Source organism: Hemibagrus wyckioides, linkage group LG03, assembly GCF_019097595.1.
Source record: "Hemibagrus wyckioides isolate EC202008001 linkage group LG03, SWU_Hwy_1.0, whole genome shotgun sequence".
Taxonomy (NCBI): domain Eukaryota; kingdom Metazoa; phylum Chordata; class Actinopteri; order Siluriformes; family Bagridae; genus Hemibagrus; species Hemibagrus wyckioides.
Window position 1 is genome coordinate 30,507,646 of NC_080712.1, and position 14,377 is coordinate 30,522,022.

Consider the following 14,377-nt stretch of genomic DNA (forward strand, 5'->3'; position numbering starts at 1 on the left):
TAAAGAAACAATTTGCTGTAAAATGGCTAAATTTATCTATTTGCAGACACAAACAACATACTGGCCACGAACATAAAACTGCACTATGATTTACAGGCAAATTTATGGAAAAAATAGATCCACACATGTACAATGGCATGAGTTTTTCTCATTTCTCTTCTGCTTCCTAACTCGATCTCGATTTCAGTCTCTCTAAAGTTCTCTAGTCAATTCTGTCTCCTGCTGAAAAGGCAGAATTCTGCAGATGGCAAGTCTACACCAGATTAGCAACAAACCTTTGGAGAGTGAGAAGCAATTCCCTAAACGGCTCAGAAGGAAAGTTCTGAAGTGCACACTCAATGAGTTTATCCACTAAATCCCAGCAAAATCGATAATAAGTTATTGTGATAAATCAGCTTTAGGGGCGTGGTCTCATTCAGGATGACTTCCATGTGGTATGTATGAGGACTCAGTGAAAAGTTTGATAACGATTCAAGCAAACTGATCACCTGATCTGGTCCAACATTTATTTTGGGAAAAATCCAATTCTGGATTAGAATGTAGTGAAGGGTAAGATCTTAGACATACACTATGTTGCCAAAGGTTTTGGGACACCACTTTCATGCTCCCAACTTTGTTCCAACATGACTGTGCACCCGTGCACAAAGACATAGATGAGTTTGGTGTGGAGGAACTTGACTGGCCTGCAAAGAGTCCTGAACTCAACCTGATAGAACACCTTTGGGATGAATTAGAGCGGTGACTGCGAGCCAGAACAAAACTGAGGCGCCTGCCTTTACATGCACGTGAATGTAATATGGAGTTGTCCCACCCTTTGCAGCTATAACAGCTTCAACTCTTCTGGGAAGGCTTTCCACAAGGTTAGGAATGTGTTTATGGGAATTTTTGACCGTTCCACTAGAAGCACATTTGTGAGGTCAGGTACTGATGTTGGACAAGAAGGCCTGGCTTGCAGTCTCTGCTTTATGGACCTTGCTTTGCGCACTGGTGCGCAGTCATGTTGGAACAGGATGGGGTCATCCCCAAACTGTTCCCACAAAGTTGGGAGCATGAGATTGTCCAAAATGTCTTGGTATGCTGAAGCATTAAGAGTTCCTTTGACTGGAACTAAGGGGCCGAGCCCAACCACTGAAAAACAACACCTGAATTCAATGATTTGGAGGGGTGTCCCAAAACTTTTGGCAATATAGTGTATCATCTGTGATTAGGATTGAATATGATATAAATTTACAATACAGATTTAAATTCTGAGTTGAAGTATGAGATTTGGGGTGGGCATGAATGTCAAGGATGAAATGTAAGTCAGGGTTGAATTTGAGAGTGGGGTACAATTTGATGATGGGTTAGAATTGAGATTTTGTGTGGACTGGAGAGGAGTCTAAAGTCGATTTAATTTGAAAATCAAGCCTGATGAAGAACCTGGTGGTTTAGTTTTAATGTGAGATTTTGTCCATAACTTATGTTCAATTTTAATTCCATAAAATTGGAGGTTGGGGTTGAATTTTAGATACGTGAAGAATTTGAGGTTGGGGTAGAGTTTCAGATTGGGGCTAAATTTGAGGCTGGGGCTGAATTTGATGTTGGGTTTAAAATTTGAGAGTGGGGTTGAATTGGATATTGAGGTACAATTTGAGATTGGGGTTGAAATTTGCGACTGTGGTAGAATTTAAGCTTGGGGTAGAAGTTCAGATTTGGGATGAAATTTTGAGATTGGGGTAGAAATTGAGATAGGGATTGACATCTGAGATTGGGGTAGAATTTAAGATTGGGGTAGAGTCTGGGGTAGAGGGGGCGAACAAGCTGGATGTTGTTTATTCAAACATTCCCGGCGCGTATCGTGCGGAGCCCCGCCCCCCACCTCGGCTACTCAGACCACATCTCTGTTATGTTGATTCCAGCATACAGACCACTCGTCAGACGCTCTAAACCGGTTCTGAAACAGGTTAAAACCTGGCCAGCAGGAGCCATCTCTGCTCTTCAGGACTGTTTTGAGTGCACTGACTGGGATATGTTTAGGGAGGCTGCAACCAACGGCGACTCTATTGACTTGGAGGAATACACGGCATCAGTGACCAGCTACATCGGGAAATGCATCGATGACGTGACTGTCTCCAAGACCATCACAACATGCTCCAACCAGAAGCCGTGGATGACTGCGAAAGTGCGTGCTCTCCTGAAATCGAGAGACTCTGCCTTCAGATCGGGGGACAGGGCGGCCTTAAAAACAGCAAGGGCCAAACTGTCCCGAGCCATCAGAGAGGCGAAGTGTGCACACGCCCAGAGAATCCACGGCCACTTCCAGAACAGCAGAGACTGCGCATGTGGCAGGGCATTCAGGCGATCACCAACTACAGGACAACTTCACCTGCCTGTGACAGTGACGCCTCCCTTCCAGATGCGCTGAACGACTTCTACGCTCGGTTTGAGGCACAGAACAACACAACAGCGAGGAAGACCATCCCTCCTCCTAATGACCCAGTGCTTTGTCTCACCACGGCTGACGTGAAGAGAACTCTATACAGAGTTAACCCACGGAAGTCCGCTGGACCAGACAACATTCCTGGCAGAGTTCTCAGGGAGTGTGCGGAGCAGCTAGCAGATGTCTTCACTGACATCTTCAACATCTCGCTGAGCAGCTCCATCATCCCTACATGCCTCAAGACAACGACCATCATCCCTGTGCCAAAGAAGTCCACGGTTTCCTGCCTCAATGACTACCGTCCCATTGCACTCACACCAATCGAGATGAAATGCTTCGAGAGGCTCGTCATGAGGCACATCAAGTCACAGCTACCACCCTTGCTGGACCCCTTGCAGTTTGTGTATCGTCCTAACCGTTCCACGGAAGACGCCATCACCACAACCCTGCATCTGGCCCTCACACACCTGGACTGCAAAGACTCCTACGTTTGAATGCTGTTCATAGATTTCAGTTCAGCATTCAACACAATCATCCCTCAGCAGCTGATTAAGAAGCTGAGTCTCCTGGGCCTGAACACCTCTCTCTGCAACTGGATCCTGGATTTCCTGACTGGGAGACCTCAGTCAGTCCGGATCAGGAGCAGTATCTCCAGCACCACCACACTGAGCACTGGAGCACCTCAGGGCTGTGTGCTCAATCCATTGCTGTTCACTCTGCTGACTCACGACTGTGCAGCAATGCACAGCTCCAACCACATCGTCAAGTTCGCCGATGTCTCATCAGCAAGAACGACGAGTCAGCATACAGAGAGGAGGTGCAACATCTAACAGCCTGGTGCAGAGCCAACAACCTCTCCCTGAACGTCGACAAGACCAAAGAGATGGTTGTTGACTTCAGGAGAGCACAGTGTGACCATTCTCCGCTGTCCATCGATGGCTCCTCTGTGGAGATCGTCAAGAGCATCAAATTCCTTAGTGTCCATCTGGCCGAGAACTTCACCTGGTCACTCAACACCAGCTCCATCACCAAGAAAGCCCAGCAGCGCCTCTACTTCCTGAGGAGGCTGAGTAAAGCCCATCTCCCTTCCCCCATCCTGACTGTGTTCTACAGAGGGACCATCGAGAGCGTCCTGAGCAGCTGCATCACTGCCTGATTTGGGAACTGCACCGTCTCGGATCGCAAGACCCTTCAGCGGATAGTGAGGACAGCTGAGAAGATCATCGGAGTCTCTCTCCCCTCTATCACAGACATTTACACCGCACGCTGCATCCGCAAAGCCAACAGCATTGTGGCTGACCCCACAAAACCCTCACACACACTCTTCACCCTCTTGCCATCTGGAAAGAGGTACCGGAGCATTCGGGCCCTCACAACCAGACTGTGTAACAGTTTCTTTCCTCAAGCCATTAGGCTCCTCAACACCCGGGACTGAACTGTTCTACACTCTCACACAAACTCTCACTCAGGACTGAACTGTTCTACACTCTCTCACACACACACACTCTCTCACTCAGGACTGAACTGTATATTAACTCTCTGTCTCTCACACACAGATACACACACTCTCTCTTGACTGTGTGGACGCACACACACACACACATAATTTATACTGTTCATTACTTACTGCACTACCTCTACCTGTCATCGGCTGCTATAATTGTATTTATGTTTATCCTATTTGCACTACCTCAACCGCTGCTGTGTATTTTTGCACAATATTTTTGCACAATACTTTTTTTTTACATCATTTCACTTTATCTATTTTATTTCACTTACATTCCAGTACACATTCTTTTATTTCTTTTTCAGCGCTAAGTGTCCTGTGTTCTTTTGTGTTGTCTTTATTGTATTTATTGTCTTTTTTGCACTGTCTTGTCTATGCTCTGTTTGCACCTAGCTGCACACTGTGCACTTTACATGGCTAAGACAAACTTCTGTCCTAGCTCTGTGGTGTTGTTTGTTGTTTGGTGTTGAACTTGTTGTTGTATGTTTATGTAGCACCAGGTCCCGGAGAAACGTTGTTTCATTTCACTATGTACTGCGCCAGCTGTATGTGGTTGAAATGACAATAAAAGCTTCTTGAATCTTGAATCTTGAAGTTTGAGATTGGGATTGAAATTTGATCTTGGGGTTGAATTATAGATTAGGTTAGAATTTGAGATTGGGGTAGAAATTGAGATTAAGAAAATTGTAAAAGCTGTTTGAGGCTGATTTGGTAGGGGAAGCATAAAAGGGTGGGGTAGAATATAAGATCGGGGTAGAATTTGAGATTGGGGCTGAATTTGACATTGAGAATACTATAAATTATTTTTTTTTGTATCCGAGCCAAAAGATTAAGCTTGAGCTGGCATGAAACTCATCAGTGGTCATTTGAAATGAACAGACAGAGAATTGGCTCAAAAATCAAAAGGAATATTATGTTTCTTTTTTTATTTTAAAGTGTGATCAAAACATCATTGTACAGGAAGGACATGTCTCACCCCAGGCTGTTTACTGACTAAACCTATTAGTGCATTTAGGAAAAACTCAAACACACACACACACACACACGCACACACACACTCTAACTGACCTACAAGCTCAGACCTAATCACAAACACACACATAAACGCCCACATTCACGCGCACAGACGTTAGTGGGTGAGAGATCAGCGTTTTTACAGACTGTGAGTCAGTGATAAGGAAATGAGTGAAACAAAGTGATGGGGGGGGTAGTAAAATAAAGATGCCAAGAAATGTTTAGGATAAGACAGATTGTCGTAACTCGGACGAATATTCCGTTCTGCTACAGACAGCAAAATATGGAATACGAGGCAGGCGAGATTACGGTATGAAAAAGAGCAGACTTTATATTTTTATAAGCGTTTTATCGAGCAAACATTACAGACATTAACTACTTCCCATTATTAGCATCGTAAAATATCTAGAATCTGCCTCAAGCACACTTGAGAGATATTTTGATGCTTGCCGAAGCATGGCTTTACCTGTTAAAATAATTCATAATACATTAATAATCAATTCAATCACCATACATGAAGAGTGGGCGTGTCCGTAACATCATGCTTCATTTATATATCCAGTATTCATAGTTTTATATAACATTAATACATACACACACAGGATTGCTGAAATAAACTGAAGTAGATGAATGAACAGAAAGCTCACACTCCAATCCCAGACGCCACACACATACATACACACACACAGACACACACACACACAAAATACGGCAAACACAACCAACACCTTACAAACAAAGATTCCAACAGATACACACACACAGGGACAGAAACCCATTAGCAATATAATGGATAGAAGGGAAAGAGAAAGTGAAAAAGCGAAGGAAGGTGATAAGAGATGGATGAATGCAAACAAACTCAAGTCCAGAGAGTGAGGGGGAAAAAAACTGTGCAATTTAGGAGATATGAGCAGATCGGAGGTTCTGCATCCTCGGGAGAGCCAGACACACTTACACACATGTATAGACACACACACACAATCACATGTAAATGACTATAAATATTTATAATGATCAGCAATGTTATCAGTGATGAACACAAACACAAATGCACAAATGGCGTATGTCTTGTGTCAGAGCTCATAATTTCCCCACCTTCTCTCCATTAGGATTAGAGAAAGATCTAGCTAAACAAAGCTTTTGCACTTCCTGTGTATGAGCAGCTCCATTTACATATTAGCACATATTAGCACAGAAGTGTGTGTGTGTGTGTGACATGCTTATGAGTGTGAGTGCAAGCATATGGCTCGGTCTCTGCTACATGTTAATGTTATCCGTAATAACGATCTGTAAATATTTAAAACCGTGTAGTGTTGTGCGGTTGAACACAGCGAGAAGAATCACAAACAAAATGTGGCTTAAGCAGGCATAACGAGTGCTCATAAATCTGAGCGCGTGCCACGACGTGTGCGGCATTTCAAAAGCAGGCTACGTTTTCAATTCAACACTGCACCACCGTGAGCTAGAGGTAAACAGAGTTCGAGGGCCTTATTAAGCCAAAGATGGTGTGCAGCACGGATCTTGACATCGCCCTTTATTTGAACCGTGTCCTAGGTTTATTAGAATAAGTCTGAAAACAACAGGAAGTCAATGTGATGCTTGGGTCAAGTTGAACCAAGGGGATGTTTGTATAAGATTACTGTAGAAATCTCAAATGAACTCTCAACTTTGTGCTGCACTGCAGTGGACAGGAATACAATCCTGGATGTCTTCATGCTCGGTTTTCCCAGAACGGACTTACTGGAGATGACAAAGTATAAAGCTTTATATTGAGCTTAAAAGTGCATCACTATACTACACTACATAGACAGTGGAACCTCGGCATAAGAATTTAATTCGTTCTGGAGGCGAGTTCTTAAGATGGAAATCTGCATTGTGAAACGAAGAAATAATGTAAATGCAGATAATGCGTTCCAGCCACCCAAAAATATGACCAATATGACCAGTACGAAGCGTATGTACAATGTATGGCTGCTTACAAAGAACTGACCCAAGCAAGCATTCCAAGAGCCCTCACAGGAAGTCATGCCACCAAGCTTGGGCTAAAAATAGAACAGACCACCCACGCCACCAATCTGTCAATAAAAAAACACCAGAAAAATCACCTAGCTTTTGAGCGCATGCCGAAGGCAACGTTGGTATCGTGGGTTTGATTCTATCAAAAGAGCTTTCGCTGACAAATTGTAAAATTTGTAAACTCTCTACAGTTGGCTTTGCGTGGCTTTCCACTGACGCAAACAAGGTTTTAATGTTTCCCGGACGTATGCACAACTAGCCGGCTTTGGTTCGGTTCTTCTGCTAAAAATGCTGATGCAAATTTCTTGCAAAATTTCAATTCTTAAGGCGAAAAAATTCATAAGGACAGCATTCGTATGCCAAGGTTCCACGTGACTATTTATTATGCACATGTGAATTGAAACTTCATAGAACCTGTAAAAGTCTACTCACTCCTCCTTCTTGAGGAACCCTTAATGTTTCTCCATCAGATTAAGTTTTTAAGTAGAAATCCTTAAGGAAGTAACTTCTTCTCTTAACTATGATGACGTCTGGATGCTACATGATTCACTCTATCAAACAAGTCATCTCACAGACAAGACCAAATTTCACATTGTCTTCAGACCATCGCTGTGTCTCGGTGCTTGAAATTAAAGATGTGGTGTTGATTACTATGCCCTGTTTTATCCAACTGCATTCATGGTTACTCAAGTGGTAGATTGGACACTATATCAGTTCTCATTCAGCATCTGTCATTTAGGCAAATTTTTATATAGTGTATGAATACCTCATTAACTCTGTGACACCTAGAACACATTACTCAGTATTACTGTCAAAAATGGACCAAATTTGTGTACAAAAAAAAAACTAAATTGATTACAGGTTTGAACCCTTTAAACTCATGTGTGTTGAAATGAGGTAATGTCAGTTTGTGTTATTTACTGAATAAAATGCTTTAAGGCAAAAAATCTGAATAATTAATTGAGATTTTTAATTATATGCAGCTGGATTTGTTAATTATGGAATGTCTAAAAAAAACAACAAAAAAATGTCTAATAAATTTTAAGGGAAAACTTTCCTATTCTAAACTGACCTAAGAGAAAGAACAAGGACAAATTAATATATTATACATGCTATATGGAGAGTAAAAGCCTCGGTGCCTCCATACTAAATGCCAGAGGTAGCATAATATTGTGACATACTACTCAGTAGAGTTAACCTCTGTGTGGGGGATAAATGGATGTTAATTTGTCTCCATCTTCCATGCTGTATTCAGAGACAGTAGTAACCCAGAGGTGAGTCGTCCTCCATATAAAGCCATTAACAAGCCTTCAAATTAAAGGTCATCTTACGTGGTTTAACACCATACTCAATGTCCACAACCCTGTAAAACAGCAGCAGTTTTATGTCAGTCATAAAAGCACCGCTGTTTTATGATCTTCTCCCCTGAGCGAAATCGGGTCTCAGCTACCGGATCAGACGTCGACGTCAGTTGATTAATAACATAAAGAAAGACTTTATTAACGAGTGGCTAAGATGCTAAGCAGGCTGTGGGCTAAATGGGAAAGCAATTAGAACAGCAGATTATTAGGAAACAACAGTAATTAAACATTGTTAAGCGCTAATGAGACTCGGCTGTCGGATCCGAGGAGTCCAGATCGTAACAAGGATAAATAAAAAAAAAAAAAAAAAAACAATGTGTACTACCTTGCTTAATGGAAGAACTGGGGAAAATTGACCAGTCTGAGCACAAATATTTACTTATTTGTTCTGCTGTGGAGTTTTGCAGTAGAATGCAGTATTTAGTATGGATGTTTGGTCTGAAATAATTCAAAACAAGCACGATGCACATGCACCTTTTATGATAAGCACAGTGCACAAATCTCAGATAACTACAAGTGTCAAAACTACTCTGAACACACACACACACACACACAATAATAATAACCCATGATAAGAGTAATGCTGCTGCATGTTAGACTATCAGTGTGAAAATTCCTTCTTCCTGTTAAGAAGAAGTGGTGCCATTAACTTATAATATGATGTGAAGAAAGGGGTGGGGACAACTGACCCATTACCAAGTTGTTAGGAATGTGTAGAGAGCTGGGTGAAAAGTCCTACAATTACATTTCTAAGGAGGTCACAATGGCGGGTTAGTCTGAAACGCAGCACAGGTTTGCTTGAAAAATTGGTAATATGAGGATCCAGGAAGAGCAGCAAGGTATCAAACCCGAGAACACATGTAGGAGCTGGTGTGAGTTCGGTTGCAATGGAACTGTGTCACGATTCTTGTGAACGTGAACGCGACTTGTATTCGTACTCGGATGTAACACTACGTGTGCGTTTTAGCCGATGATTATATCAGTAGTTTCCAATATCACACGTGTAACATGGAGTATAGGGGAATGTGGTGGGTTACAGAGGAGGTGAGGTGCCTTAGTTACATGTGATGAGGAAAGATGAACGCCGAGATATGCAAAACAAAATAACAAACAAAAAAAACAAATAACAAAAACAAAATAAAATTAACACAGATTTCCACACATGTACAAGAAATAAAGTTAGATATACAATTTCCTACTTCTTCTATATCTTGAGTGACAGATGTCTCGTCCAATCAGCGGTAATAATTCCATTCAAAAACTATACCTACCTTTTCCAGTTTGTCTGAATTATCGTTGTGTTCTCTGATTTATTTTGTTTTCTGATTTGTTGTTTTGTTTTTGCTATTATTTTCCGATTTGTTTTTTTGTTTTTTTTTCTGATTTGTTGTTCTTTTTACAGATTTGTTCTTTTGTTTTCTGATTTATTATCTTGTTTTCTAATTTGTTTTTATTTTCTATTTTGTCTGTTTGTTTTTTTTATTTTGTTGTTTTGTTTTCTGAATTGTTATTTTGTTTATGAATTATTTTTAGATATATTGTTTTGTTTTCTAATTTGTTGTTTTGTTGTCTAATTTGTTATTTAGTTTTCGGATTTGTTGTTTTGTTTTTGGATTTGTTCTTTTGTTTTCCACTTTTCGACCACCATTTAAATGCACTGGGGTTCTGTAGAATCAAGTGAAACCAGACCAACGCTCCAGGGCTTACACTCACTGGTCACCAGCACAGATCCATAACCATGATGACTCTTAGAAAGACTGTCTCTCAGTACAGGGTCTCACCAGCAGAATGAGTGCATTGCTCATAACGTGACTGAACCGTCTCAATATAGGCATGTATATAGATATAGTGCATGAAGATCTCAGAATGAATATGAGTTGCCCATTAGAGGGGGGAACATGACATTACCACAGATCTCATTTATTATTTACACTCTGGCTCTGCATCTGCCTGCTTTTCCATTGAGAGTGATTTGAAGTGGTTCACCAACTCTGCTGCAAATCAACCCTAATTCTCCTTGCTGAATACACTTGGACGTTATAGAGCAGAATTACTATATTGCCCGTTTAATTCTTAAGCGATCACGATCGACTGATGGAGGCCACTATGGAATATAAAGGAAACAATAAGAATCAATCAGCTGTTTAAAAACCAGGCATTAAACTTTTTACAGGTGGTGCTTGGAATTAAGTAGGAAGTGATAAAGATGCATGAAAGAGCAGAGAGCATTGAATGAAAGAGACCCGAAAAGCAGTTATGCGGTGCTGATAGGGTGAAGTTATCATAAACGTAAATATCTGTACAATATGTAGCAAGTTCATACAAACACATCAATATTATGATACATTACTACGGCAATATAAACACACAGTGGAACCTCAGCATATGAATGCCCTCCCTTACGAATTTGCACCTTAAGAATGTAAATTTTGCAAGAAATATTCTTCGGCATACAAAGCATTTTCAGTATACAAACAAATCAAACCAAATGCCGGCTAAGTGGCTTGTACGTCTGGAAGACTGGTCAAAGCTTGTGTGCCTCAGTGAAAAGCCAAGTGAAGCCAAGCAAATTTTACAATTTTCCTGTCAGCGAAAGCTGTTTCGAAAGATTCAACTCAAAACACCAACATTGCCTTCGGCATAAAGCTACATGATTTTTCAGGCATTTTTTTGTTGACAGATTGGTGGCATGGGTGCTCTGTTCTATTTTTAGCCCAAGCTTGGTGGCACGACTTCCTGTGAGGAGCCTTGACATGGACTGCTTGGCTTGGGTCAGTTCTTTATAAGCAGCCGTACAGTTTTTATACGCTTCACATTGATGATATTGCTCATATTTTTGGGCGGCTGGAACAGATTAACTGCATTTACATTATTTCTTATGGGAAAATTAATTTCACAATACAAATTTGCACCTTAAGAACTTGCCTCCAGGACAAATTAAATTTGTATGCCAAGGTTACACTGAACATTTATAATAAGAGAACTCAGAGAAGTTTGCTTACAAAGACCAAAGCTTTCTTTCACGTATACATTTAGTTTGGTTAAAGGTGAATATATTGATGTACCAACAGAGAGAGAAAGTGTTAAGAAAAGTTATTGGAATTAGAAATTTTAGTCAGGACCAACTGGAGGAAGAGTATAAAGTCCTCGTTGAGTTACATATGTTACTATACATGAGTTTTTTTGTGAAGACAGTCTGGGCCAGTCTTAGTCTTAGTATAAGAGTCTTAATGCTAGACTTTGTGTCTTGCAGGTTTTGCTAGCTGAGGTACAGTGCTGTAGATTGGCGCTGGTCCATCTTTGTATTTTTAGGCAAGCATCAGGGCTTCAAATCTATCATAATGTGGGTCAGTGAAGGGAACAAAGGAGTGGAGTATCATTAGTAGAGGCACCTGAGTGGACTTCCTGGAAAATATCCTGAAGACCTGTATGACTGAGTCAAACAAACAAAACAAAAAACAAACACTCAAGTACTGAGGTTGAGGCTTCATGCAATAAAAGACATGGTCAGGGTATAGCAATGCACTTTCAGGGAAATATAGCAGATGTTCTTGGATTTAGCTTTTATACTAATGCTGTGCTTTATGATGAGTTGCTTGGCACTTGAGCTCAGATAAAAGTTATCTTCTGTCCCAAAACATTTGGTCTTTGTCCTTAGGACTTCTTCACACTGACACAATCAAAGCAAATACACATATACTAAGTGTTAAAGAGATTTAAAAAGAGTAGTGGATGATTTAAGATCCTATTCAGTGTTAATTTTTCTCCATCACAAGGTCAGTGATACTGTTGAAAATGACCCAATGCTTTTTACTGATCTATATGGATTTCTATGGCACTTACTGTACTGAGGACAAGTGAGTGAATTAAGGACAGAATAAAAAGTTAAGAGTTATGAGCACCTGCGCTGGACGTGTTGCCATTTTACATTATTTATGGTAACAGTTATTAAAAAGTGACCTTACTGAGCAGGGGCTAATGACACAAATTCCAGGACTTTAGAAAGATTTCGAGAAAAAAAGTATAACCCCTGTGTCCTACTTTCAACTTAGCAGCAGACGTCTTATAGATCCCAGCTAAGAATTCTTCAATATTTATTATTTATGATATTCATTGCTATATACACTCATACTTGAGGATTCTGTCAAAAGCAGGTGTGTGTAGATATGTAAGTAGGAGATATATATATATATATATATATATATATATATATATATATATATATATATATATATATATATATATATATATATATATATTTTGACACATGTATCTCGCCTTGTTATGCATTGGTTATGGCAAAAATCCTCCCTGTTTTGCTTTAGGATTTGTCATTTTGTTTTCAGACTTTTTTCAGTTTCTGATTTTTTAATTTTGTTTTCGGATTTGTTTTTTTTTGTTTTCTGATTTGTTATTTTGTTTCCGGATTTGTTTATTTTATTTTTTTTGGGATTTGTTATTTTGTTGTTGGATTTTTTTATTTTGTTTTCTGATTTTTTTAATTTTGTTTTCTAATTTTTTTTTATTTCAGATTTAGATTTGGTTTTTTTTGTTTTCTGATTGTTTTTGTTTCTGATTTGTTATTTTGTTTTCTGATTTTTGTTATTTTGTTTTCAAATTTGGTGTTTTTTGTTTGTTTGTTTGTTTGTTTGTTTGTTTGTTTTCAGATTTCTTATTTTGTTTTCTGATTTGTTATTTCGTTTTCTAATTTGTTGTTTTGTTTTTGCTGTAAGGGTTACTGAACAAAAAAATACAGATGCTGTAAGATACAACAGAGTTTGAAGGCAGAGAGAAAGACAAAGAGTAGATATTCATATGATTTTTACCACTAAGTCATGCAGTGTGTAAAAAAAAAAGAGCATGAAGCATGAATTTTCAATCATCGTCAGAAAAATCCAAATTTGTAACAGGAACAGGAATGTGAATAAACAGTATGTGTGAGTGTGAGTGGATGTTATTCAGTGCGATAATAAACCTCAGTGTGGCCTCACTGCAGTTACTCATTTACTGAAGCATTGAACAGTATGTTAAACCAAAGGAAAACCACTAAATCATGAGTGCTAGTGATACTGCCCTGGTTCTCTTCAAATCCTGACTCTTTCTCACCTCTTTTATTGGTGTTGAGTGGTAGAAATTGGTCAATCCTGTCCATGGTGTTCTTGTTTTATTGGTCACAGTGCTTTATACAATTAGGAGGAGAGTGAACACTGGGCTTACACTCAGATAAAAGATCACGTCCAAAACAAGAAAACTGCGTACTGTACTGTACAGTATGTCCTACGTAAGGCACCTGAGTGTATTGGTGTGTGTGAGTGTGTGTGTGTATTGGTGTGTGTGTGTATGCTCACTTGTATCCTCAGTAGTGAGGTTCCAGTTGCCGTGCTCTCCAGTAAGCTGATGTTATACAGCGCTTGACTGAATACAGGCCTGTTGTCGTTCTCGTTGAGCAGATCGATGAAGACCCGAGCGAAGCCCACATGCTCCGCTACAGATTCGTTGGCATACAGCTGGTTGGAAATCACAATTACGGAAAACATTAAAATCAAGAACAGCTCTTTAGCATCAATAATTAATATGTCTATATTGCTGATACGGTAATGATGGCGCTTGCTCTTGTACACTGTCATGATAACGAATGATTCCATTTAATACGAGCGCTGCAACTTTTTACCAGAAAAAAAGAGATATACAAGATTGAACGCTTACGAAAAGATTACTTTGTAGTTAGCGTAGACGGAAATAAATGATGCTACATGAACTGGAGAGCTGCTAGTTCGTTCATTAGGTCCGCTGTTGTGTCATATATTTGGTTAGCAAAAGTAGATATAAGAGGCACTCTTACCAAGTGCTACGTATACGGCATATTAAAGCAGACTTTATATATTCATACAGCTTCAAAACCTATTAAATATTCAAATGTCGCCAGTGAAAAGGCAGCGCTGCTGCTTAACTCCGGTCAGGAAAGGCGTTAAGACTCAAATAGTGATAACTGAGCTGAGGTTTTCTAGAAATCTCCGAGAGCAAAAGGCTATAAAATGTTCGATTATATACTGGGCTCAG

At 39.9% G+C, this 14,377-nt stretch overlaps 1 protein-coding gene across 1 annotated transcript in view; it reads right to left on the minus strand.

The window, feature by feature from the left end:
• LOC131349510 (cadherin-23-like) overlaps positions 1-13,944 on the minus strand; it is a 57,567-nt gene extending 43,623 nt beyond the window's left edge. Inside the window, exon 1 of the mRNA XM_058385266.1 lies at positions 13,666-13,944. Within this exon, the coding sequence (XP_058241249.1) occupies positions 13,666-13,944 (279 nt within the window). The remainder of the gene's footprint in view (positions 1-13,665) is intronic.
• Positions 13,945-14,377: the final 433 nt, after the last annotated feature.